General features: G+C 44.8%; 8 protein-coding genes across 8 annotated transcripts; 1 reads left to right on the forward strand and 7 right to left on the reverse strand.

The window, feature by feature from the left end:
• Positions 1-222: 222 nt before the first annotated feature.
• Positions 223-4,127, forward strand: I203_107293 (uncharacterized protein; the record flags this gene model as incomplete). The annotated part of the gene is made up of 12 exons (XM_065518165.1): positions 223-369; positions 444-500; positions 600-770; positions 919-1,316; positions 1,392-1,550; positions 1,609-2,480; positions 2,544-3,031; positions 3,101-3,364; positions 3,438-3,564; positions 3,627-3,793; positions 3,872-3,984; positions 4,091-4,127. The coding sequence occupies 12 exons, from the start codon at positions 223-225 to the stop codon at positions 4,125-4,127; spliced, it is 3,000 nt and encodes a 999-aa protein (XP_065372895.1).
• A 1,008-nt stretch (positions 4,128-5,135) lies between these two features.
• On the reverse strand, positions 5,136-5,828 carry I203_107294 (uncharacterized protein; the record flags this gene model as incomplete). The annotated part of the gene is made up of 1 exon (XM_019145375.1): positions 5,136-5,828. The coding sequence occupies one exon, from the start codon at positions 5,826-5,828 to the stop codon at positions 5,136-5,138; it is 693 nt and encodes a 230-aa protein (XP_019005194.1).
• A 1,228-nt stretch (positions 5,829-7,056) lies between these two features.
• Positions 7,057-8,614, reverse strand: I203_107295 (uncharacterized protein; the record flags this gene model as incomplete). The annotated part of the gene is made up of 2 exons (XM_019145376.1): positions 7,057-8,533; positions 8,601-8,614. 2 exons carry the CDS (start codon positions 8,612-8,614, stop codon positions 7,057-7,059), a joined length of 1,491 nt encoding a protein of 496 aa, XP_019005195.1.
• Positions 8,615-9,879: 1,265 nt separating this feature from the next.
• Positions 9,880-12,072, reverse strand: I203_107296 (uncharacterized protein; the record flags this gene model as incomplete). The annotated part of the gene is made up of 15 exons (XM_019145377.1): positions 9,880-9,926; positions 9,992-10,027; positions 10,106-10,182; positions 10,258-10,329; positions 10,393-10,562; positions 10,645-10,661; positions 10,744-10,816; positions 10,881-10,954; positions 11,042-11,118; positions 11,235-11,285; positions 11,348-11,377; positions 11,443-11,551; positions 11,621-11,683; positions 11,764-11,848; positions 11,938-12,072. 15 exons carry the CDS (start codon positions 12,070-12,072, stop codon positions 9,880-9,882), a joined length of 1,116 nt encoding a protein of 371 aa, XP_019005196.1.
• A 650-nt stretch (positions 12,073-12,722) lies between these two features.
• I203_107297 (uncharacterized protein) lies at positions 12,723-15,257 on the reverse strand (the record flags this gene model as incomplete). Its single annotated transcript, XM_019145378.1, has 3 exons — positions 12,723-14,369; positions 14,520-15,043; positions 15,110-15,257. The coding sequence occupies 3 exons, from the start codon at positions 15,255-15,257 to the stop codon at positions 12,723-12,725; spliced, it is 2,319 nt and encodes a 772-aa protein (XP_019005197.1).
• Positions 15,258-15,915: 658 nt separating this feature from the next.
• I203_107298 (uncharacterized protein) lies at positions 15,916-18,028 on the reverse strand (the record flags this gene model as incomplete). Its single annotated transcript, XM_019145379.1, has 6 exons — positions 15,916-16,098; positions 16,162-16,252; positions 16,319-16,801; positions 16,867-17,171; positions 17,359-17,564; positions 17,656-18,028. 6 exons carry the CDS (start codon positions 18,026-18,028, stop codon positions 15,916-15,918), a joined length of 1,641 nt encoding a protein of 546 aa, XP_019005198.1.
• A 918-nt stretch (positions 18,029-18,946) lies between these two features.
• I203_107299 (uncharacterized protein) lies at positions 18,947-21,950 on the reverse strand (the record flags this gene model as incomplete). The annotated part of the gene is made up of 13 exons (XM_019145380.1): positions 18,947-19,105; positions 19,173-19,225; positions 19,284-19,671; positions 19,731-19,843; positions 19,910-20,214; positions 20,275-20,470; positions 20,534-20,752; positions 20,810-20,910; positions 20,984-21,210; positions 21,283-21,400; positions 21,469-21,600; positions 21,696-21,758; positions 21,826-21,950. 13 exons carry the CDS (start codon positions 21,948-21,950, stop codon positions 18,947-18,949), a joined length of 2,199 nt encoding a protein of 732 aa, XP_019005199.1.
• Positions 21,951-23,307: 1,357 nt separating this feature from the next.
• I203_107300 (uncharacterized protein) lies at positions 23,308-24,345 on the reverse strand (the record flags this gene model as incomplete). The annotated part of the gene is made up of 3 exons (XM_019145381.1): positions 23,308-24,033; positions 24,138-24,218; positions 24,295-24,345. 3 exons carry the CDS (start codon positions 24,343-24,345, stop codon positions 23,308-23,310), a joined length of 858 nt encoding a protein of 285 aa, XP_019005200.1.
• Positions 24,346-24,538: the final 193 nt, after the last annotated feature.

Here is a 24,538-nt window from a genome sequence, read left to right on the forward strand (position 1 = left end):
CCTATCGACCCCAGCACATACGCGTTGCAACCATGTACCATCTCTTTGATTACAGAATTAATCATCATACATCTGACTGAAAACAAGGGTCACTATCTTCATTTCCATCAGCTGTAAACTCCCTCATAGCAGGTCCAGCTGAGATAGGTAGATAGCTCAACACATAAATAGTCCTCACCTCTCCTTACACTCCTGTTCCGATTATCTCCCCTCTCACCCAAAATGTCAGAACCCGATCGACCAACTTTCGATATCGCTGTTCCCTCGACCGATCCAGAGAAGAAGGATCAGGACAAACCCAAGGCCAATGGGGATATTAAGGGGAAAGGTAAAGAAGATGGTGGCAAGGAGGATGATGTTTCTGATATGGTTAGTGTCGATTCCCATTTCCTGAACTGCTATCTTCTGTGGAGGTATCAGCTGATTTCTTGATATGGTAATAGAGCGAAGAGGATTTGCAGCTGAAAGCAGAGTTGGAGATGTTAGTCCAGAGACTAAAGGTGAGTCTAGTCACGAGCTCTGAGCTTGAGCTTCATAAACCTATCACGCCTACCTTGGGGGAGACAGACAGCTGATATGGTATATACCTTGCTATTTAGGAACCCGACACCAATCTCTATCTGCCAGCATTAGAATCCCTTCGAACGCTGATAAGAACATCCACGAGTTCAATGACATCTGTACCTAAACCTTTGAAATTCCTTAGACCTTTCTACGAGGAGATGGGCAAAATCAGAGATTCGTGGGACGAGGGGTTGAAGGAGCAAAGGGTGAGCTGAGGTCTTTTCCGTACAAAACAATATCCTACCTTCGATTTCCCGTGTGAAGGGTTGCGAAAGGTTCTGTGTACAATAACATGAATGATGGAAGAAGGGTGCTTTGATGATCAAAAACGTAAATGCTGACACAGCTACATAGTCGCTCCTCGCTTCCATCCTTTCCGTGCTAGCTATGACCTACTCCGATACCGGTAAACGGGAAACCCTCTTTTACAGACTATTGTCTGAATCGACTGAAGCTCCTGGATTATGGGGACACGAATACGTACGACATCTAGCAGCAGAATTAGGTGAAGAGTACAATTCGAATTACGCTAGTGAATTAGATGCGGACTTGGGAGGTGTGGAAAAGCCAGAAGGTCTGAAATATACGACTGAACAGCTGAAAGCTTTATCGTTGGAATTGGTGACCTTCTTCCTCAAACATAATGCTGAAGCGGATGCGGTCGATATCCTCTTGGAGTTGGAGAACATCCATGAGATAGTAGAGTTGACGGATGATAAGAATTTCGAAAGGGTTTGTAGATATATGGTTAGGTGAGTTATCAAGTGTCTTGAGCCATTTTACCAAATCGTGATGCATGCTAACGGCAAGAACTTTTTGATCTTCAGCTGCGTGCCTCTTCTCGTTCCTCCAGATGATTCCGCTTTCCTAGAGACTGCTTCTAAAATATACGCCAAATACGATCGATATCCTGAAGCTATCGCCCTAGCTGTCAGGCTTAACAGCCCCTCCCTTATCCGACAATACTTTGAAGCACCTAAAAATCCGTAAGCTGATTTGAACCTCATATCAGATGTTGTTTTCATAGCTGACGATGTATCGCAGGGTCATGAAAAAACAACTTGCCTACTTCCTTGCTCGAGCGCAAATACCCCTTCATTGGGTTCACACCGCCGAAGGTACCGAATCAGAAGAAGAGGAACAGCCACCCACTCAGGAAGAAGACGTCCTCGATTGCCTGGGCAATGTCAAGCTCTCCACTCACTTCAGGAATTTCGGTAAAGCTGTCGGTGTAGAGGAACCTAGAGCGCTAGAAGATATATACAAATCACACTTAGAACCCAATCGAACAACCCAAACTGCGGATTCAGCGAGACAGAACCTCGCTTCCACATTCGTCAACGCTTTCGTCAATGCTGGTTTCGGTAATGAAAAACTCATGGTTAACGCTGCAGAAGGTCAGAGCTGGATTTACAAGAATAAAGACCACGGTATGATGTCAGCTGCTGCTTCTGTCGGTTTGAGTCTGTTGTGGGATACCGAATCTGGTATTGATCATATTGATAAATACACTTATTCGCCTGAGGAACATATCAAGGCTGGTGCGCTCTTAGCTACCGGTATCTTCCATGCTGGAATTAGAACAGAATCTGATCTGGCTTACGCTTTACTGGAAGAACATGTGGACAGTAAGAGTTTATCCCTGAAACTTAGCGCGATCAATGGTTTAGGTATAGCATATGCTGGATCGGGTAGAAAGGACATAGCGGAAAAGTTACTTCCTCACGTCGCGGATGAGACCAACACTATGGAAGTCGCTGCTATGGCCGCTCTCGCTCTCGGTTTTGTGTTCGTCGGTTCAGGAGATGGTGAAATTGCGAGTGCAATCTTACAGACAATGATGGAAAGGGAAGAAACTCAATTAGCATCCGAATGGACCGTCTTCATCTGCCTGGGTTTGGGTTTGATCTTCTTAGGTGAGCTTCACATCCTTGGCAAGTGATCCGGACGATATAGCTGACCTATCCACCGACTCGTAGCTACACAAGAGGATTCCGAGCCTACTGTCGCTACTCTCAAAGTCATCGAACACCCAATCGCGTCCATCGCCGAAACCATCGTTGACGTCTGCGCTTATGCCGGTACCGGAAACGTCCTCAAGGTGCAACAGATGTTACATTTATGTGCTGAACATGCCGATAAATCTAAGAAGGAAACGTCGGATAGTGATGCTGCACCCGTAGCTGCTGAAGGAGAAGGTCCGGCCGCTGCTGCAGTAGCCGACGCCGAAGGAGATGTCAACATGTCTGGGGAAACTACTGCTCAGCCTGTTACTGCTCCTACCGGTGGTGAAGCTGGTGCTTCCGCTGCAGCCGGTGGAGACAGTGAAGGTGAAGATAAGGATAAGGAAGAAAAGGATAAAGTGGATTCACTCAAATATCAAGCCTTCGCTACTATCGGTATAGCATTGATTGCGATGGGTGAAGATGTCGGTGCTGAGATGGCCTTGAGGCAATTCCAGCATTTGGTGAGTCCAGCTAGCCATCTATAACCGACCGATGAGAGATGATGACAGCTGACTGATTGTACAATATAGATGACATATGGTGATCCCGTAATCCGAAAATCCGTTCCACTCGCTCTCGGTCTTATATCAGCTTCCAACCCCCAATTGTCCATCCTTGATACTCTTTCAAAATACTCACACGACTCCGATTTGGACGTAGCTATAAACTCTATCTTCGCGATGGGTCTGGTAGGAGCCGGAACGAATAACGCGAGATTGGCTCAGATGTTGAGAGGCTTGGCTACATATTATGCTAAAGAACCAGACTGTTTCTTCATGGTCAGGATCGCTCAGGTGGGTTTGGATTTTTCCCTCTTGATCTTATATCAGAAGTGGCCAAGGACTAATTTTCGTTTAATTTCAAAAGGGTCTCGTACATATGGGAAAAGGCACGATAGGTATCAACCCTTACTTCAACGATGGACAGGTGATGAGCAGGACGGCCGTTGCGGGGTTATTAGCTACAATCGTATCTTTTACAGATGCTAGGAAGTGTGAGTAATTCAGCGACTCAGGTTGTCATTGTAAGAAAGTCAGCTGACTCGATTGCGCTTAGTCGTGCTGGACAAACACCACTGGCAATTGTATTGGTTAGTCACAGCGATGTACCCACAATTCTTGATCACCCTGGACGAAGACTTGGAAGAGAAACCTGTGACTGTCCGAGTGGGTCAGGCGGTCAATACTATTGGTTTGGCTGGAACGAGACATGGTATCAGCGGGGTGAGTGCTCGAATCCTTTGGTCATCTTCAGATCCGAATTGTATGGCATGACACTGATTCTATATCTTATTTGTTCAGTTCCAAACTCATCAATCACCTGTGCGAATCGGTACGGGCGAAAGAGCAGAGTTGGGTACAAATGAATTCTTCCCTTATCAATCTGTCTTGGAAGGTTTAGTCATCCTCAAAAAGTGAGTCTACGATAGCTTTACAGTCATGTTTCCCTTAATGAAACGTTCTTGTCTTTCATCTGTGATCAAAAACAAAAGCTGATATCGTATACCCTGCCCTCCTTAGGAACGAACAATACGATGCTGAAGACGCGCAGAATTAAGTAGATGTATAGAAGATGATGGCGTCAGGTTAGCATGATAAACATAATGAATCGATTTCTTTTCCCCCCCTTCTCCCTGCATATCATCAATAAAACCTTTTGTAGACAGATAACAAGACATGCAAACCAATTGCTAAAGTGTAGTAGTGTCATGGACTGAATTCTACCCACCGTGTTTGAAAGTTGACTAACTTGTCTAGCAATCATCTGACCTACATTGTTTCATGTAAGCCGTTTGACGAATCTGTATCCTATCAGCATCTTTTGACCTTTTGCAGTGGGTGAGCATTCCAACGCGTTCTGTTGTCCGTTGCCATTCATACCAATCTTGTGGTTGTCGCTAGGATTTGATCCATCGTTTCGACAATCATCGATCCTCTTGAAGATGATTTCATGCCATTTTTGTTCATATAGCAGATCATCCCAGCTGAGATCACCATCCTGATGGCTATCTCCTTCTTCTCCGTCTGCCTGCTGGGTAGCTCGAAAGATCTTTGAAAACCTATCGTTCAACATGGATTCATCACTCTCATCGTGAGCAGGCAATTTGATCGAAAATCCTTTGTCGGCTCTATCAGATAATAACACCTTGGCTAATCTAAAGGAGATACAGCACAGCTTGATACAAGCTTGACATGACATGAGATTCATATAATACGACTACTACATACAAAATTACGTGCCCAAATCAAGTGTTGTCAAATAATCAATCCCAAAGACCGTCTACCATTTTCATATTGGGGTTTATCATGATGTCTCAAGCTGACGTTATCAGCTCAATCTTTGAGAGTAGAAGTGGGCACGGTGATATGGGAGTGTAAACGAGAAGAACGAACGAAATATATGGGGAAATGACTGGCAATGGTACATCTTCGAGTCTACGCTGCGGTAGGCGTGTCATATCAGCTTTATGCTTCAGTGAGTAATTAGACACCTAGAGCACCCGAAGACTCTTTGATATTTTGCTCGAACCTTTGACAAGGTGGAGAAGGGAAGAATCACTTACGATCATTTCGAATTAAGCCAAACTTTGAATTCATCCGGTTCCAATTCACCTTCCCAATCGTTATTTCTCAGATATTCTATCATTCCCACCCATCGTATGGCACTCCATCTTTCTTGCGCTTTCGCCATATCGATGTCCAAACTTATCTTGAGATCCTGCTCGGTGTAATTACCATTCTGTACTGGTCCGTGTCTTCTGGCTCTTGATTGTACCTCTGCTAACATACCCTGTCTGACCTTATTGGCGAAGAGATTTTGATTATACTGCTGATCGAGGTAGACTGATCCAATGGTGCATGGATGGATTGAGCCAGAGTTGATGACATTGATTTCGATGTTGGTTGGGAAAGATAACAAAAATTTACCAAATGACCAATATTCGTCGGTAAACCTACCACTCCCATATCTTTGCTTGGTAGGATCCAGATGGTGCTGTCCTAGAGTCCAGTAATGATCCTTATCTTTCGTGAAGAACATCCAATTTACTTTCTTCAATGGTAATTCTGACCAATCTGGGAAACCAACGACAGATGGATCAGGTAGGTAAACGATAGGAGGACAGATGAAAGTGATTTCTTCCAGGTTGTCGTAGATGTTTTTAGGAAAACCTAGGGGAAAGGCTGTGATACTAGTCATATTTGCACCATCTAGCACTAACTTCTTTGGAGCTGTAGTGTCCTTTTCAAAAGGGAACATTCTTGTTGTTTTCGTTTCGGCGGGTGAACGATTGGGTCGTTATGTAAGATCGGTCCAGTAGAATCGATAGTCAGACATAAAGTTAATACTTCTAATTCTGGAAAGGATAGCTTCTTGTTTCTCCCAATACCGCACAAGGTCGAAGAGTCGTGTGCATCGACCGTGATGTACCTCGCGCACTTGAGTAACTTCTTCTTTCGAGTGGTGGTCTTTTCCCTACCATTGACAGTCAGTCGGTCCAAGGAGTGATCCGCTCTAGAATCCCTTTCGGGGATGGACGAAATTCCGATTCGAGAGTAAAGAATTGGCGAGGCGATTTGTGAGAACGATCTGGACACTCGACAGCATATGGCCAGAGCTGACCGATGGATGTAAAGAAGATGGGTGAATATCCTACGAAGCACGGCCAAGGGGAAAGGCGAGCCGAAATTGTTTGCACAATCAAATTGAATCTGAACTTTTTTTCTCTATGAGGATCGGATCACGTCAGCTCGAGAGATATCAGATTGGCACGCTGCATCTACATCGGCAGAGAAAGAGCTAATGCAAACGGAGGAACATCAAAGACTCACTGTCATTCTGGGGAGAATTGCCAAAATCGCCGAAAGGCAGCAGGAAGCTTGGTGTGCTCGGGATAAAGATCGAAGGAATGAGAAGATGAAGGAAAATGGAGAAAGAAGAAGCGGAGATGTTGCAACTTGAATGGATTGATCATGGTTCTTCTATATATGCAGTGCACACACACAAACCGAGTCTACCATGCCGATCAGTTGATGGTACTGTACAGTACGTATACTGAGCCGCACAGGCCACTTCGGATCAGAGGCGGTCTCAACCAACGCGAGTTAGAGTTGATCACTTGTGGCATCATGCATGAAACCCATCGATTGCTTTATTGGCGGGATGTGAAGGGATGTTCTTCACACTTTGAGAGCATAGTCGCAGTGCATAGATGAATGGAAGAGAGAAAGGAACTGCAATCCTATATAAACGTATATAAACAATGTATGTGGTTTACGGGTCACAATACTGTAACCCGAGATTCGACTGTTCTGAACTTTTCAGGTGTTGCATTTAATCAGGACCATCTACTTGTTTGAGGTGATTACCAATGTTGTCATCAATTCCTCTTGAAGTATTGCCGCACCGATCCAGGGACCAGAGAATCAATCCTGTAGCTCTTTTCGGTCAGTGATCAGAACGACGGAGACACGCAACGGCAACAGACCTACGTACAGCAACTGAAACAGTCATCTTCATCACTACCGTAGCTGGTGAGATCCTCTTGAGAATCTCTTGTCGCTTGCTCCCCAGTCAAGCGTCTTCTTATACCTGTGGTGATCGGTTCCGAGCCTTCGGGCTTGGTGGCAAGGGTGATATGACCAGCGAGGGCAATAATTGTGTCCTTCATATTCCGAGTGTTCACTCCACAGTCGGTCCTGGATTTACCGTAGACTTTGAATTTGTCTTCCAGTTCGGGATCTTGATCCTTGTTGTACTCAGGTAGAATACCCAATTCATTCAGATACTCCTCATCCATCAAACCTACAATCACCTCCGGATCATAAGGAACCGCTTTAACAGAATCACCTAGATGTTCGTTATAGTCCGATAAGTAATGTGTGTATTCCTCTTTGGTCATCGTAGACTTATCTTGATGTCCCCATTTATTGACGAAGAATTTCTTCTTCTCAGCAGCTTCCTCGGGGTCGAGAGTGGTCTTGAACTTCAGGAACAGGTCTGTGGTGAAGTTCTTGCTGAACAATCGATCCTCGTTGAGGGTATCAAAGAATTGAGTCGCATCAACACTACTCGCAAGCTCATGCACGAATCTGCCCCCTGGGTGACCAGTCCTCGCCAATTCGGATAGGAAAGGTGGCTCGATCGCACAAGCCGTCGCTGCGTTCTTCGTATAGCAGTCAGTTGGAATGTTGCTTGCTTGAAGTTTACCGAGGAATTCCCGACATGCACTGATGTTGTAAAAGTTGTTTCTTGCATCTTCCGCCGGGAGAATCTTCCCATTGTCGAAATGCATACCACCTTGAAAGACTACTTTCTCAACTTGGCCGGTGAACTTCGTGGCCGTTTCAGGATTACTTAACAGGCTGTTGACAGTCTGATGACCAGTGGTAATTGCCATTTTGATCTTTCTCTCTTCCCCTTTTGCTTCATCGCAGATCTGAGAAAACCCTGTGATGTAATCATTGGGTTTGATATCCGACTTCTTGGTGCTACGAATATCGGTATCGATCTGGTGAAATCTCTGCCATTTGGTATTGGGGTCCTTGCTCGTCATGGTATCTGCTCTCTTCCTAGTTCGCTCGAGTCTATCTTTATCGTGATCGTTTGGATCAAACTCTTCTGTCCCGTACCATACTGGGACGTCAGGTAAACCAAAACTCTTCATAAACCCCTTTACGATCGAAGCGTTGTGCTTCCTGTGTAAACCAGTGGTCGTAATTCCTTTCAGATCGACAATACCCAATGTCGCAAGAGATGCAATATTCATTCCGGCCACAAGATCGTCATGATCTGACATCTTGTCGTCACCAGCATCGGTATGCCAGATCACCCAGTCAGGAGATATTCCTTTCGCTGAACGCTTTTGCGAAACATTGCGGAGTTTATCGATGATCGATTGATAATTGGGTTGAAGCGCTTTTCCGTCGTCTGTTAAGATTCGGTTTGAGCCGTTGGGATTTGTACTGCAGAACAGTCTTACTATGTCAGTTCTTGGGGTTCTCCCATAGTTCAAGGACATCCCCCACTTACGAGCCTGTGGACATTGTAAGATGATTGAAAAAGAGTATACTCAGAAAGGACGTATAGGTATGCTGAAAATGATGGCTGATGGAGCGAAAGAAATGCGATACTGTAGCCCTTAATGGCCTTCTTATACCTTCTCTATGCCTTTTGATTGGAGAGGCGATGACTCTGTCAAAGACTGTAACGAATAAGATCCTTTGAGCTGTGCCTCCGTTTAGCATAGTCAAAGAACCTCGACGATAAAGTACGTCATATCCTTTCCTTTGGTCATCTCAAACTCCTTCTGTCGGGTGCATGAAACGAATAGCTGACCTTACCATCCTTCTTTGGCCATCATCTGTAACAGAAGACTGAGCGATGGTGTTTGAAAGGTTCGAGCAAAGTAGCTGAGAGGACATCCTTTTTACCCGATGTGGCATCCTTTTAGAGCTGCTCCTTCTGTACAGTAATGTGGCAGCATCTGGAATCCCGAACGTGGCCTTGGAATATCAGACATTGCAGAAGCTTGCGATTCTCGACAGACAGTCGGTATCTGAGCGCGCACTGCTTTGAGATTCACTGAAGCAGGGGAAATCCTTTACAAGCTTTTCTTGCATTTGAACTATGCTTCTTACCTTTTGTTGCATGAGTATGAGATCCGTTACAAGTCGAGGACAAGGATGAATCCGCAAACTCGGATGCCGAGGTAGGCCCGAGATATGCGTACCTTGATCCAAGCATGATGTATCATATAACAGGTGAGATCATTGGGAGGAACACTGTGAAAATGTGTCAATTGGACTCAAAGTCGTTTCAGCATGTTTTCAAACCAGGAATAACTCTTCTTTTCTGTCTGACCTGTTTCAATTCAGGGGATACACTGACTTTGCTATTGAGCTTCTCCACCGGAGTGTATCCCTCTTTTGGAATTTCATGCTGATTGCCAGGAGTTTTCTTTCTCCAGATTTACTCGTTGGCAATCCAAGTTGCTGAAACAATCAAAATGACCTCTTGCTACCTGTGAATGGTTGGATAGGTGGTCAAGTGTTCTGGGCTCGTCTTGTGGGCAACATACCTGCATGCTCACTCTGGGTCATTGTTCTTTCAAACAATGATGAAAGAGTTGGTATCACGCCACATATCTCACAATAGGAAGCTGCAGTACGAATGAGGATGTCCTTGTTCGTATCCATGACGAGCAGATTAATAAAAGCCTGATAGATGGGCAGCATACTGTATGCATATCAACATTGGAGTTTTCGATTCGGCTCTCTGTCACAGAGACTTTTGTGCTGTATAAGAGAACTTATTGTGTGATCAATTCTTTACATTTCAATTCCTCTCCTCGATCAGCTGACAAAGAGTTTCAGCATATAGGAGGTTAGTATTTCCTTCGGGTGTAAAAAGCAGATACTTACTGATGGTCCAGGTGAACCCAAGCTTCTTGTATCGAGCTATGTTATCAATATACATCAATCATCAATCTATCGTTCAACAGGTAAGGAAAAAGTCGAATTGTTCCGATCACTCACCTAGATCGGCTCTATAGTCATGTCCATCAGGAGAATCACCCTCGATAAGAAGGGCATCATGAGGTTGCGGTGGATTACTTTATGACGAAGACAAATGAAACAGTCAGCGATGATAGATGGCGTAGAGAACAGTCGGCCGTTCTCGGACTTACTCAATTCTGAAGTACAGATGCGAAAATTCCTCATCTAACTCCCGAGGCACTGTGAAATCACCTAGATCAAATCTGCACCAAGACTTGCATGAGCGGTAGATTCCCTAGGCTAAAGCATGCAGCCAAATAACTCACTTGATCTCCTTGTGGTCGTGTCTCCACAGATCACCCAGAGCAGCGAAGAAACCGATACTCTTGAGTGGGCATTCGGGCGAAGTGGCATAATCGAGTAAATCTTGCATATATCCGCCTGGTGCTCTTAGACCGATCTCGAGAGCAATCACATTAGGGTAGTGTGAGAATGCCTAGAAGAGGTATTTAAGAAATTAATATGCCAATAGATTGGATACTGCACCCTCCAAGACATATGTACTGTACTGTACTGACCTTAATTGACTTGAAGGCTGGATGGGAGATCGCGTTAGCGGTCGATCCTCACCAGTGTGCGGAAGCAGTCAGGACTACTGCTTCAACGATGATACTCACGATCTTCAATCTGTCTTGTGGGCCAAGGCTCGTATACCGGAATGTAAACGGGTTGGCCAATCCTCTTGGCGTCCTGCGGAACACGAGACATCGGATCAACAAGAATCCCATCAGTGGTAGTGGGAAGGCAAACTCACTTGCCACCAAGCTTCTTCCTCTAGCTCCTGAGGATACCCATACATATGTACAAATACTTTCCAAACGCACCACTCTGTGGTATTATGTCATGCGTGTCAGTGACAAATACGATGACTTGAAGGCCAAGTCCTTCGAGCACAAAGAGGCAAGGCTTGCTCACCCAGAGCAGGCACGCCAGCGGCATTCTTCCTGTCTTTCATGACTTCGTACATGATCGGCATAGCTTCTTTGCATTTGCTGGGAATGAGAGCAACGTCAGCTCATCCATCTCGATTACGGTTTAAGTCATTACTAGGGCAAACAATTTCTCGCCCTGTTTCGTCCGAATCAGAACGACAGTGTTGTTGACTCACATATCCATGAATAGGACGATATCAAGCTTCTCTTCCTCAATCAAATCAAGGCTAGGTACAAACATGAGCACTCGTTGGATATCGTACCACGGTGCAGATCTAGAAAGACTCACAGCGATTCGAAGTCTAAAACCCCCTCGTCGCTTTGTGCCACGAAGCCAGTGTCAGTTCACATCTACCATACTGTACTTTGACCAATAGTATTTACCATATCTCGCCATGTTCCTCTTTCAATTTCAGATGATCAATACATCCGTTCCAAGGTGTCTGTTGGATTAGAGGACTATAACCTTTACCGGTGAAAGGGGAATAGGCATCTTCATCGAAATAGTAAAAACACTCAGCGACGAGTCGCCATTGGGAAAAGAGGGATATGGCAGACTAACCTGATCTGCCCATGTATTCAGCGATGTTCGTAACTCGTCCTAGAGTCTGATCGTGAAATAGCACTATACCCCGATTGTAGTAAGATAAATAAGTCAAAATCCACTGAGATCGAAAATCAAACTGATGGGAGAGGGATATTCACCTGGTACACCATCTGAGGTCAATCTGATATCTATTTCAACGCAGATCATGCCATGTTCGACGGCTCTCTTAATCGAAGTTCGACTCTGTATATCATAATATAGAAATAAACTTCTCAGCATGACTGTACTGTCAGAGTGGCGGTGAAGCTGTAAATTGCTTATCAAACACTTACGTTTTCTGGTACACCATCCCATCTAAATCCTCGATGGGCGGATAACAAGAAATCACCTTGTTTGGGATACTTGATCCTCTGTATGAATTGCCTGACGTCTCTTTGATCCCGTGGATTATCAACTTGGTCGGTCATTGTTGGATGCGTTCAAGATAAAGTTTCGTCTTTGTGTATGGTACTCAGTGTAAGAATGGAAATATATAATGCATCATCCGACCCAAAGCCTATATATTGAATCGGCTTGATACTGACTTAAAGACGCTTGAAGATAGATCTTACACCAACTGGAGCATACCTCAGGATCCTTTCACGATCTTCTTCAACCTTCCTTTCGGCAATTTGACTTTCTCAAAGGAAAGTTATTATCAAATGATCTTCTGTTTTCTAATGATTGACATCGTCATCTAACTTACTACAAAGGTTAGAGTAGACGTCACAGGCAAAGAAGGCAGTTTGCAATTGTTGTCCTCTGTGGCTGAGAATCTCATCGGGTTCGTCCAGCTCAGCGGTATGTGACATGATCGGAACATGCAGTGTCTTCGTTTGATCTGAAAAGTGGTGTGTGTGATGCATGTTCATGTGAAGTAGTAAATCTGTAAATCAAGCCTAATCAAAATACAACAAGTGTGTTTCTTCATGTAAATAAGATATACTGTATGTAAATAAAGTTATATGCAATAAATTACGTGGGAGGGGTAGGTGTATGACAAATGAGGAGGGTTGAGTGAAGTATGATGAGGGAAAAGGGTTTCTATCTATAAGGATGTGAATGGGACGGTTAAGTTTTAGTAATCCCTCCCACCCCGACCGCCAAAGTTACCACCTCTACTTCCTCTGTCACCATACCCACCACCTCCACTTCGGTTAGAGAATCCACCTGAACCTGATCTATCGCCTCGTTCAAACAAGTTTCCGCTTCTTACTCTGGGTTGCGAATTATCCCTATCTCTCGATCCACCAAACCCACCACCACCGCCACCGGTTGAACGGGATTTGTTCATACCGAATCCACCTCTTGACCTATTACCGAACCCTCCACCGCCACCTCCTGATCTCCTATTGCTTCCCAGACCCAACTTCTGTAAGAAGCCAGGAGAGAGGTACGGTGGTTCTTGTAATCCTGCGGCCTCCACTGACCAATCTTTCAACCCTTGTAAGATCTCATGGGGGTTTACGTCAAGTTGATCCGATTTACCCATATAATAACCTATCATAGACGTGAATACCTCTTCGATAGCCTCAGAGTCTAAAGAAGGCAATAGTTGAGTGATAGCTTCGTTGATTCCAGCCAATTTATCGGCATACTCTTCATCCGCATTTCTAGCTAACGCATGTACTTCCGCCGATAAATCTCTGGTTGGAACAGGTTTGATAGGAATCCTGTGTAATCGATTGATAAATCCTTCCTCGAAAGGTAATAACACCAAATCACCTCTTCCTCCCTCTTTACCACCTCTACCTGTTCTTCCTACTCTGTGAATATACTGTTCAGAACTGGCCGGTATACCGACTTGGATAACCCTGGTCACTCCAGGATAATCTACTCCTCGCGCTGAGACGTCCGAAGTGATTAATACACTGGGTTTGGTATCCCGTCTGTACCTCTCTGAAGCTCTTGATCGTTGATTCTGATCTAATCTCGAATGGATCTCATATACGTTGATATCCTTGGGTAACGATTCTTTCAATTCTCGTACAAGGGTAGCGGTCAACATGGTGAGTTTGGTCGTGTTTAGGAAAACAATAACTTTGCTGTGAGGGTTGAGGAGTTGATCGTGAGCGATAAGTCGGAGGATATGCGGTATTTGATCTGCTGCTGAGGGAACAATGGTGTAGTGTTGAGGAATATGAAGGTGGACATTCGATTCATTCTTGGGCACACAGTCAATCACTTTATGTCCCGGTTTAAGAGATTTCCTTGCGATCGCTGCGATTTCTCGAGATACAGTAGCGGAGAATAAGAAAGTTTGACGTTCTTTGGGTAGATGGGAGATGATATGATTGAGGTCTTGTGAGAAACCCATATCCAACAGAGTGTCGGCTTCATCCAAGATCAAAAGATCGGTAAATTCAATGGCTGATTTGACTTCTTCTTCGGACAAGAGATCCTTCAATCTTCCAGGAGTGGCAACGACGATGTCTTTTCTACCTCTCTTCCAATCTTTCAATTGTCGATGCCTCGACTCTCCACCGACGAGTAGCCTGACCTGCATCTCTTTGTGCCATGTGCAGAGCTTCAAAGCTTCGTTGGCGATTTGAGTGGCCAATTCTCGAGTGGGAGAGATGATCAAGGTACCAACATGAGATCGGGTGATCGCTCGCTCATTTCTACCCTGTGCGGCTCTGTCAGGTAAAGTACCATCTGGATAGGGTGTCTTGATGAGCTCATTGACTTTGTTGATTCGTGCATCGATCGCTGGAACAAGGAAGGCCTATAACGAGCAAAATAATAAGGAGATCAGCCTTTATGCTTGGCAGTTGCGTCTGCGGGTAGAGTATGATGCGGTTCTGGTCTAATGGTAGCATGCAAATGGATATGTGTGATTCATTTTTGGTAAAACCGTGACGTCCCAACTACTCACAATGGTTTTACCTGTACCAGTCTTAGCTTTCACCAATAAGTCTTCTCTTTCCTTCCCAGCCTCCGAGGTTTGTTCCTCGATAACCGCTCCTTCAGCTTCGGCAGCTTCCCTAGCAGGTCCCCTGAGCTTCCCGCCACCTAACGAAGGCATCAGACCTAATACTCTCTTCTGCACTTCGGACATGGCTTTAAGCTGGAACGGCTTGAAGGTCAACGCTTTGAGTGTATCGTGATCTATTTTGCCCTTGAGAGATTCGAAAGGTACAAGTTCGACTGAAGGGCCAGTCTTTGATTCAACACTACTTGTACTGTTTTGGGTTGAGGAGGAAGATGGTCGGTCGGTCAAGGATGGAGCGAAGAAACCGTCTTCTTCTGTTGACGGCGGTGTAGAAGCAGAGGATGAAGGTGAAGCAGTCGAGGTGGATGTGGAAGGGGAAGGTTGGAATTGGGTGGGTTCAGTGACAAAGAAATCATCATCATTTTTGGGTTGAGCAGCAGCTGAGTATCCTCGGGATTGTAGTAAAGCTGTATCACATGCCATCTATTAGCTTTAACACCCATCGTATGCTGAAAAATGTTAATTTGACTGACATTGTAAGCTCTGAGTAGTACTCAGACGGGAGACACATTTGGAAACTGGCGAAGGTCTCAAGACGGTCCTTGAGGCAAGGACGGAGCTACGTGAGATTACTGATCCTAAGGCCATCGAGGCCCTTGCGAGAGATGATCGAGGGAGCATGATGAGGGAGGATATCGTTGCGGGCCGACAATAGACAGACAACAATTGCAGATTGTGATTCGATCTGCCTATCGCTGGTTCTCAATGATAAACACTGTCTTGCTTGGGTAGATACGGATGATGTATGAGTAGAGGATACAGACAGGAAGGGCCATAACCAATTTCGACAAATCCCAGAAATATCCAAAATCTCGAAATCTCAAAAATCGCAAAAACAAACGGCCGATCAAAGCAGTTCAATTTCTGAAAAGTGCATTTATCGCATTTTATCCCAAATGCACCCGTCATGGGCGGGCATCAAGAGAAATGCATAGGTATGGCAATGTATCAATGCAATACTTTCCTCTATACGGTTCTGTTTGAACCCAGATGATGCATGCAGCGAAATGCGACTTTATCCCTGCGTCTATCTTTGTTACGACAAGTCGGGTCTTTCGAGTGGAAAATGAAGATCTTTCCTTCAACAGGTTGCATACATAACATATAGTAGAACATCGATCGGCATCGATGTCATACATCGCTATATTATAAAGCTATATCGGAATTTGATTGATGAGTATGTATGAATCTCGAGACATGATCATGCGGACATTTCCATTTCCATTTCCCATCTATAGATAATTTGACTTTTGCGTTTCCCCCCTTTTCAAAAGGCAAATCACGCTTCATCAATCCTTTCGAGACTATCCAGTTCGTTCTCTCCCACTTCCTTGTTATGTTGATTGACACTCTTTCGTCTGAAAAGCCAGGTTGTCAAGGTGATGGTGATGATGTTGACTGCGATCCAAGCTAACAATATGCCTAGATTCTCAGCGATATCATTCTTGGTATCGAAGATTATCTATACAACACAAACTATATCAGTACAAACACTCTCAGTAATGATATTTGAGATGTGACTCACTGTTCTGACCACTCTCGAGGCGTTGTAGAATGGCATGGCGACACCGTATCTGTATATCCAAGGTTGTAGCTCGTGAGGAAGAGATACGACTCTGTGTACATGAAGCGTCAGCCTTTTATTCCGTACTCCAGAGCACAGCACAGAATTGTATACTCACGATACATTAGCGATAATCAAGGGCAATAAGAAGAACGCGATGAATCTCGGGCCAAGGATAGTGATCATGAATTCGGTAGATAGACCCACGGCGCCCATACCGAGGAAGAGGGTAAACCACCATAAGAAGAATCCTCCGGCATAGGTGAAGTGAGCACCGAAGTGAATCTTGAACGGTAAATTGATCATGGCGAAGAAGAACGAAATGACGAAGTAGAGACATAGTGGAGCGACAATTCGATAAATCAGGTATGCCCTGGTAGTCAGGAAGGGCGCGATGATTTCCCTAACGGCATTGTTCGACATGGTGATGATGAACGAGAAGATCAACATGTAGATTAATCCGACTAAGGTGATTGCTTGGGCGACAGGTTGATTGTACGGTCGTAAATTGAATAAAGTATACCAGACGGGATTGGACACGGTAGTAGGAGCAGCAGCAAGGGCATTTATAGCTGTAGCATTGTTGGCATTTGCTTGAAGACTAGATGGATAAAGTACTACGTCAAAACAGAGCCTTTGCAATGAAATTTAGCTACAGTCACTCACTATTGTGCAACAGACCTAGCATTGTATTGACCTAAGAGCCCCCCGAGAGGCTGTTGCATATAAGGTAACAGATAACTGTTGACGGCAGTTTCCATCCTGGCCTGAGCGTAAAAGACATCAATAGCCGAAGATCCATTGTAGCTGGCATTTCCATTTGATCTAGCTTGGTTGAGGTTTGTCGTCGCACCGGTGTTGATGACTATCGATGCCCATGCACCTTGGTTCACTATATCGTCTTCGATCGAAGGGATATCAGGGAACTCGGATGGTGAGGTGATGAAGTATCGGAGATTTGTTTGTGCCAGCTGGATCAAGAGCGTCAGCAAAGCGAATCTATTTTTAGATCTTCACGGAACGGGGATGATTAAAGAAAGAGTTGAAATGAGGGCAATATAACGTATGGATGATCGACAAAGTCCAGGCATAAAATGGAGGAATGTTTGGGATTGCAATCGCGATAAGGTAGATAGAGAAAAGGGGATCAAAGCTTACCAAACCTTGTGTGACAGTCTGACCAATCTCACCGCCATCTCTATCTATGATCCTTACCGTCAACTTATCGGTATATCTGTTAGATTTCCATAACGATCCCCAGTAGAACGGCAAGGTCATCCACATGACCAAGACGGTGATTACGACAGTACCAATGATCATTTTGAAAGCTAACTTTCTGAACATTGCTATCTCAGGGGAGAAGACTATGAAATTACATGTATCAGCAATCCCAATCTCTGAAACCGTATCGGTTCAACCGATTTGAGATGTACTGAAATATTCGCTCGCACTCACAAGAATATTTGAATTTCTCCAACTTTTTCTCTCCATCTTCAGGTTTAATCATACCCGCCGCAATAGCTTTGGCGGGTCCTACATTGTTGGCTACTTGAGCTTCAGGCATCTTCCTATTTTGGGCATCACGACTTTCATACACCCTCAACGGCGTGAATCCATCTTTATCCCTTTGAGATGAAGTTGATAATTTACGTGAACTGAAAGTCCTCGTAGGTGAATTGCTGAGATTGGAGGTTTTCTCGTTTTCTTTTCCATTTGAAGCTTTGTTTAGGATTGGACCATTGACATTTCGCAGAGGTTGATCTTCTGGTGCGGTCGGTCCGAAATTTGGTTTGTTGATTGCGGAAGGGGAGGGTGGTGAGGATGTCATGGTTGGAGTCTTAGATACGGTGTGTATAGACGTGTCATTCGACAGATAGTTTGGGTCTGACATTGGGAAAGTGTTCAAATTCGTCAAGATAAGATGGTAGTCAACCGGTTGATTGAGAATCTGCTGAGTTGAATGATAGAACGAGTATCAGTCAGTCAACCTGTACAATACCTTCCTTTATATATCCAGAGATTATACATGATGCTCGAACTTTGTGAAGAAAATGACTCAACGACTTACTAATGAATGATAAATCAACTTGGGGTCCGAGGTGACTATCCTAATGACGTGCTACTCCGACGCCGAGCCTTGGGATCTTTCGTGTCGTATAACACAAAGGATGGATGCCGACAACAGATGTAATGCTTACTGATCACTCATCGAGAATAATCACTCGTATTACAATATTCGATATTGAGCAAGGGAAGGAAGGGGGACAGGGAGAGGAGCTCGGTTTCTTTGTTTGCGTTGCCTTGCCCGAACTGGAGCTGATTACTAATTTCGTACTGCAGATCCTCGGTTATGTTACCTTTGCCGTAAATACCGGTCAGCGATCACCGAACAAAGGTCAAAATACCGCAAATCGTAACCTGTGAATCGCGATACCCGGCCGGCGGTAATGACCGACTCAGAGCGTAACTGTATTGAGTTGGCAGATCATGAAGACAGATCTCAGATCTCAGATACGAGATGACTCAGACTCAGTCAGAAACGGAAACGAAAACATGAGATGCATTTTTTTTCAATTCTGTTCAACGAGCAAAAGCATAGTTTGGGAAATTTAAATAAAAATACGAGTCACGCAGCGATATATCAAATTCCGCTCTTTCATTAGTCTACCTTCTGTCCTTTGTTCTCCTCCCCTTCGGATTCAGATTCGGATTGGGGATGACACCGAAACTGTCTACATAAAATACCTTAATGACCATTAATTCCATTTCCATTTTGACCCATGCTGCTCAACACAGCATCAGCTTTAGCTAAGTCTTTCTCAGATAACTTTCTACCGCCTGAGGGAGTGGCTGTACCCGAGATGGCAGAGGCGAGCGAATCACTTCGATTCCTTGGTTTCATGACCTACCATACCAGATAAAACATCGAATTAGCACATGCCTACCCACACACAAAAAGTGGTTCAACTTACAAGTGGGAAGGGATAGTGGTTCTCATCATCATCGTCATTGATGCCTCTCCAGCCTGCATCAAAAGGTCAGTCAAGGTCGTCCATACGAGCCAAAAGCAAGTGACAACTCACTCTTTGCACCCATGTAATCTTGGGTTCCCAAATGCTCCATCTCCTCCGTGAGGGTCGCGAAATCTCCAGGAGTCATCATGCCCGTTCGCATCTTGGGTGAACCCGGTGCAGAGAGGGGTGCACCGACTCGTTGCACACCGGTGAAGTCAGGCTCGTCATCATCGAATGAGTCGGGGTAAGCTCGTCGAAGTGCCAATTGTCTAGCTTTGACGTATTCTAATCCTAATGATTTCCAATCTAACAACTCGGACAACCTTTCAGTCCTGTTTCTCTGGTTGATTCGTTGTCGTCTGGATTTGGTACAGAACGAGAGTAATTGATTGGTCAATTGATTGACGGAGTCGTCGACACCTTGACCACGTCGATCAACAATGTAACAACCGTAGTCCTGGAGTGGGTAAGATCCGATCAGTATTTGCGTTACGTACCCAAGCAAAAATCACCCACCTCAGGAGTTTCAAGCAGATCTTCCATGAAACAACCGAAACCAGACAAGTTGGTGGTGACATTAGGAATACCCATAACAGTACATTCAGCAGGGGTATAACCGAAAGGTTCATCTATTCATCCGTCAAATTTATCAGCTTAGGTCTCAAAGGCAGCCACGAAGTATAAGCTGAACCCACAGTAAGAAGGGAATACACCCAAATGACAACCTCTCACAAACTCCTCATAATCCAATCCCAAAATAGGATTATTCGAGTTCAAGAATTCGGGGTGGAAGATGACCTTGACTCTATCGGAAGATTGGTTGAATAACGATACTCTCCTGAACTGGTTGAGGATAGGATCATTCGCATCATCCGCCATATTGTGGGTGACGATGGGTGGCAACGAGTTTCGCTTCAACGCGAAGACTCTTCGTTTGATCAAAACTTTATCTTCCTTTGACAAAAGATCTTCAGGGTTGGGTACTTCCGTTCCGTGTTCACTATGATGCATTTACCCCATCAGCCTTGATCCTTGTATTCTAAAAGGGGGACAGACTCACCCGGAATATCTAGCAGCATGTTCAAAGATCCTCTTTCCAATTCTAGCGGTGACCTGGTTCACACATTCTTTGAGCTGTTGAGTGACGGCTTGACCCTTGAGAGCTTCGATGGTGTACGAGTTGGTAGCGGCAGGCATAATGATGAAAGCGACTACAGTGGTCTTAGAGCCCATCTCCTTCAATCGATGGTTCAGTCCTAGACACGCAACAATGAGTGGTCAGCCGCTCTCTGCTCATTGTGCTTACGTTTGAGACTTACGAGCAAGAGATTCAATGAACATATCTACACCCTTATTTCTGAACTCGTATCTACCAGCAGTGAACAAGTAGACGGTGTTCTCTAGGTCAAAATCGTAATGACCGTAGAAATGACCTCTGATGAAATCGTTGATCTTCTCTTTGGACTGGACGTGCAAGTTTTGGAATTCGTGCATGGCAGCGAATTTGACGACATTGAGACCGTTAGGTAAAACACCGTCTATATGAGATTGATGTGTGAGCCACTATCTTATGGATGAGGAAGCGCACAACTTACCAGGTTTTCTCTTCAAGAGATGTTCACTTTCGAAAGCGGTAATGTGAGAGACGGTCGTAAACACATCTGCGCAGTGTGCAGCAGATCGTTCAATACAGTATCTGCATATCATCGAGCGTATTATCAGAAAACAAAACCATTTTGATTCAGCAAAAGGGGAAATAGGGAACATACCTGTGGTAAATACCTCTCTTACCAGCTTCATGATCAACATCAAAGTATTGCAAGTTATTGTAGAAATCTACACTTCCCGCACAGAGATATCGACCAAGTAAAGTAGCGTGAGTAGTAAAGATGGTAGTGACGTCGATATGTCTCTTTCTGCAGAGTGGGATGGCCAAACCAGCTTGCCATTCGTGGAAATGGGCGATGATGGCTGTATCCGTTTCTCTTGAGGAGAACTGGATCAATAAATCACATTCACACAATTAGCTCAGTTGGAGGTTCTTGTTTATGTTGTCGACCGCACTCACTTCACCCAAGAACCAAGCTACCATATAACCGAAAACGATAGTCTCATTCGTTTCGTGGTCGTTGGGTGGGGAGGGGATACCAGCGAGATTCCATAAATCGGTCTTCCATTCGTCCATTCTATAATGAGGAAGAATATCAGATAAAAGTCCTCAATTCTCGGATCCGACGGCTGACAAACCACTCACCGATCGTAACATGATCCAGTATCGAACAGTAATACTCTCGGGTTACCTTCAATGAGCCATCTACCGTAAATGAGCTTTACACCTCTTTCTTGCATCGACTTGATGGTGAGAGCGAAAGGTGTTCCTGGTTCGCTATGAATGACAACATGAACAGTATCGTCAGTGTCATCGGATCTACTTGAACTGCCAGTTCTCCTTCAGAGTGGCTCAGATTAGTTATGACTCACGGCTCCTCGGCGTCCACTTCCATCGGAGCAGATTTATAGCTCAATGGACCGATCAAACATGCTCTACAGGTACACCAACGTCAGCTATGAATGGTCACATGTTGAAATTACATGGGACGACTGGACTCACCGATCTCCGTATTCTTTGGTAGTCACTGGCACCTTGGTCTTGATGACCGTATAGATACCACCTACTTTGTTTGCTACTTCCCAAGCACACTCGAAAAGTAGTGGTGAGTGGACTGAACGAGGCATTGTTCGTGGGGTTGATCGATCAAGGAAGTGGTATTCAAATAAACTGGGATTATAACTTTCTTCTTTCTTCTAGAAGTACAGGTTGATTTGTTTTGGTATTTGGTAGTTGACGAAGGATATCGAAAGATGGGAATAATGAGAAAACGTTGTATGAAAGGAAGACAATAGTCAAGTTAGCTTATAATTCCTATTCCATTCAACATGAATCCAGCTTTTGCGTTCAGATCAAAGGCAGTTCCCAGTTGGTCAAAAAGAGATCATAGCGAACTATCGTCATCATCCAACTTGCACCGGGGTAGGCGGTAACTGATTGATGGTTGTCACGACCGAGCTATCCACTCGGATTTCCTCTACACTGTATCCCCGTTGACGTGTAATTCCAATCGACATGCCGCACTCACCTTGAGCCGTGTATGCTATAGCTTGCCTGACTAGTCTTCAGCTATTATAATAGGGGATTGCTGATGTTGAGCAGTAGGTATATGATTGATTGGTGAGAAGACAGAAAGGTGTTGTCAAGGATGAGGATGAGGATGAGGATGATTCTCATATTCCCATTCTAAATTGACATTTCATCCTTGAATCCTTAATCCTTACAGGGATGGTAGGATACTCCGATGACGATACTGGCAGTGTGGGCAGTGTGGTCCAGGTGGTACTTTGGTGGGGCCTGCATATGGTGAAGTGGGTGCTCGGAATTACCCCAACAGGTAGAAACACCATTCAATGGATTAAGGGATCCAGGGGCCCCCTTAGCCGATCCCGCTTAAATGGGACGGATAGACGTCATCCATCATTCCCCTCAACCTCGTTGGTCAAGGGGACGAGGGGCAAGCATGGAGCTGCTCGTGAGGTTGATATGAGTGGGGAAAGAAGAGGGAGCGATGATCCCACATGGGCACGTCTGAATTGTTAGATGTGTGTCTCAGTGTGAGATTCTCTCAGATATGGTACCACGCTTGATATACATGATCGCCAACCCGCAGCTTCGGACACACACAACACGTCAGCCAACGAACCAGTGGAGTGGGAAACAATCATCGTTGTTCGTGGCTTTAGCGTAGTTTGAAGCTTATTTGAGTATTTTCCGTTCAGACTGTAGCTTGTATTCATAGCCGAAGGTGAGGATACATACACGTATAACTTGATGGGTTTGTTTTCACTCATTCACTATTCAACGCACTATATGTCCAGGTAATTGAGATCGGCGAAAAGATGAAAGAAGGGGACTCTGAACACGCCGGAGACAGAATCAGTATAAGCAAAAAAGCATGTGGATCTTGCTGGAGTAGCTGACAGTAAGATATCATACTGTAAATCATACATACATGCCTTGTTCGCTGTAACAGATCATCAACTACCAATTACTTCCGACCAACGGTATTCTCTTCCAGAATTTCTTTTTGTCGCCTTGTATTTTTCTCGTATCTTCTTTCACATTTCCCTTCTGTTTATCAACCTCCTCCTTTTCCTGCTCTTGATGCGTTACCACTTCCGCCTTTCTCAATTCATCTTCCCTCGTGGGCCTCACCCATTCTTTGCCCAGTACTTCTTCAACCTCCCATTCAATCCCTTCATTCGACCTCTTCATATTGAAATCAACGATGAACCCAATGCCTTTCCAACTAAGATCGATATAATTCCTGGGTAATTCTCTCTTGTTCCACTGTATCTGCTCGACTTCTCCTGCAGGTATAGACGCCGCTGCTGAGGGTGAGGGTGAAGGTCGAAGGTAAGGTTGTATGATTCTATCCAAAATCAGATTCCCCGTTATTTCTCTTTCCAAAGGTGATTGGGGTTTTATCGAATGTCCTAGATCCCAAGCGAAGATCCTCTTCCATAAGCTGATGCCGCTTTCAGCTGATCGTTGCGGGGTGATAGCTTTATCCATGAATTGGTATCCCACCAAATTAGGAGAGGAGTATCGACCTTCATTCAAGTTCAGCCATGTTCGATTGGGTGAGGGTGCGCTGAGAGGTAGGTCGTAGATACTGGTTGAATTTCGGGAGGAGGTAGAAGATGAGTTTAGGGATGGGTGGAGGAAAGGCGATTGAGGTGAAGTGGAGAGAAACAGGATGGCGAGCTTTGTTGAAGAAAGTAGATAAGCATGGTGGTAGAATGATCCAAGTGTTATCGCACGATACATTTGTGGGAAATGATGATGAGAGAAGAACAAGGGTGACTCACCAGTGACAAACAATACCCACAAGGCTTGATAGCTATGAAAGCTGATGCTACGAAGAGGAGCAGAAAGACCGGCGAGGCGGCCTTGAAACATACACGTTGGCATTGTCAGCTCTGAACGCTCACGGGAGTAAGGGCCATGGCACGAAGATGGACTCACCGGTATGGGAAGGACGAGGAAATAGATCAAGACATGTTTGATGCACATCATCTTGGCTGAACCGACATTCAGCTCTTGAAGGGGATACCCGTGTGTTCAGCTTGGGATCGTTAATGTCAATGGTCTTTCCCAAATACCCTTGAATGGACGCGATAGATGTATGGTATCAGTACTGTAGAATAGCAACAACAAGCAAAGCAGTCTTCTTGAACCTTTCTTGCTTTCTTTGAAGCAATAATCTTAA

Source organism: Kwoniella mangroviensis, chromosome 2 (assembly GCF_000507465.2).
Source record: "Kwoniella mangroviensis CBS 8507 chromosome 2, whole genome shotgun sequence".
Lineage (NCBI taxonomy): Eukaryota > Fungi > Basidiomycota > Tremellomycetes > Tremellales > Cryptococcaceae > Kwoniella > Kwoniella mangrovensis.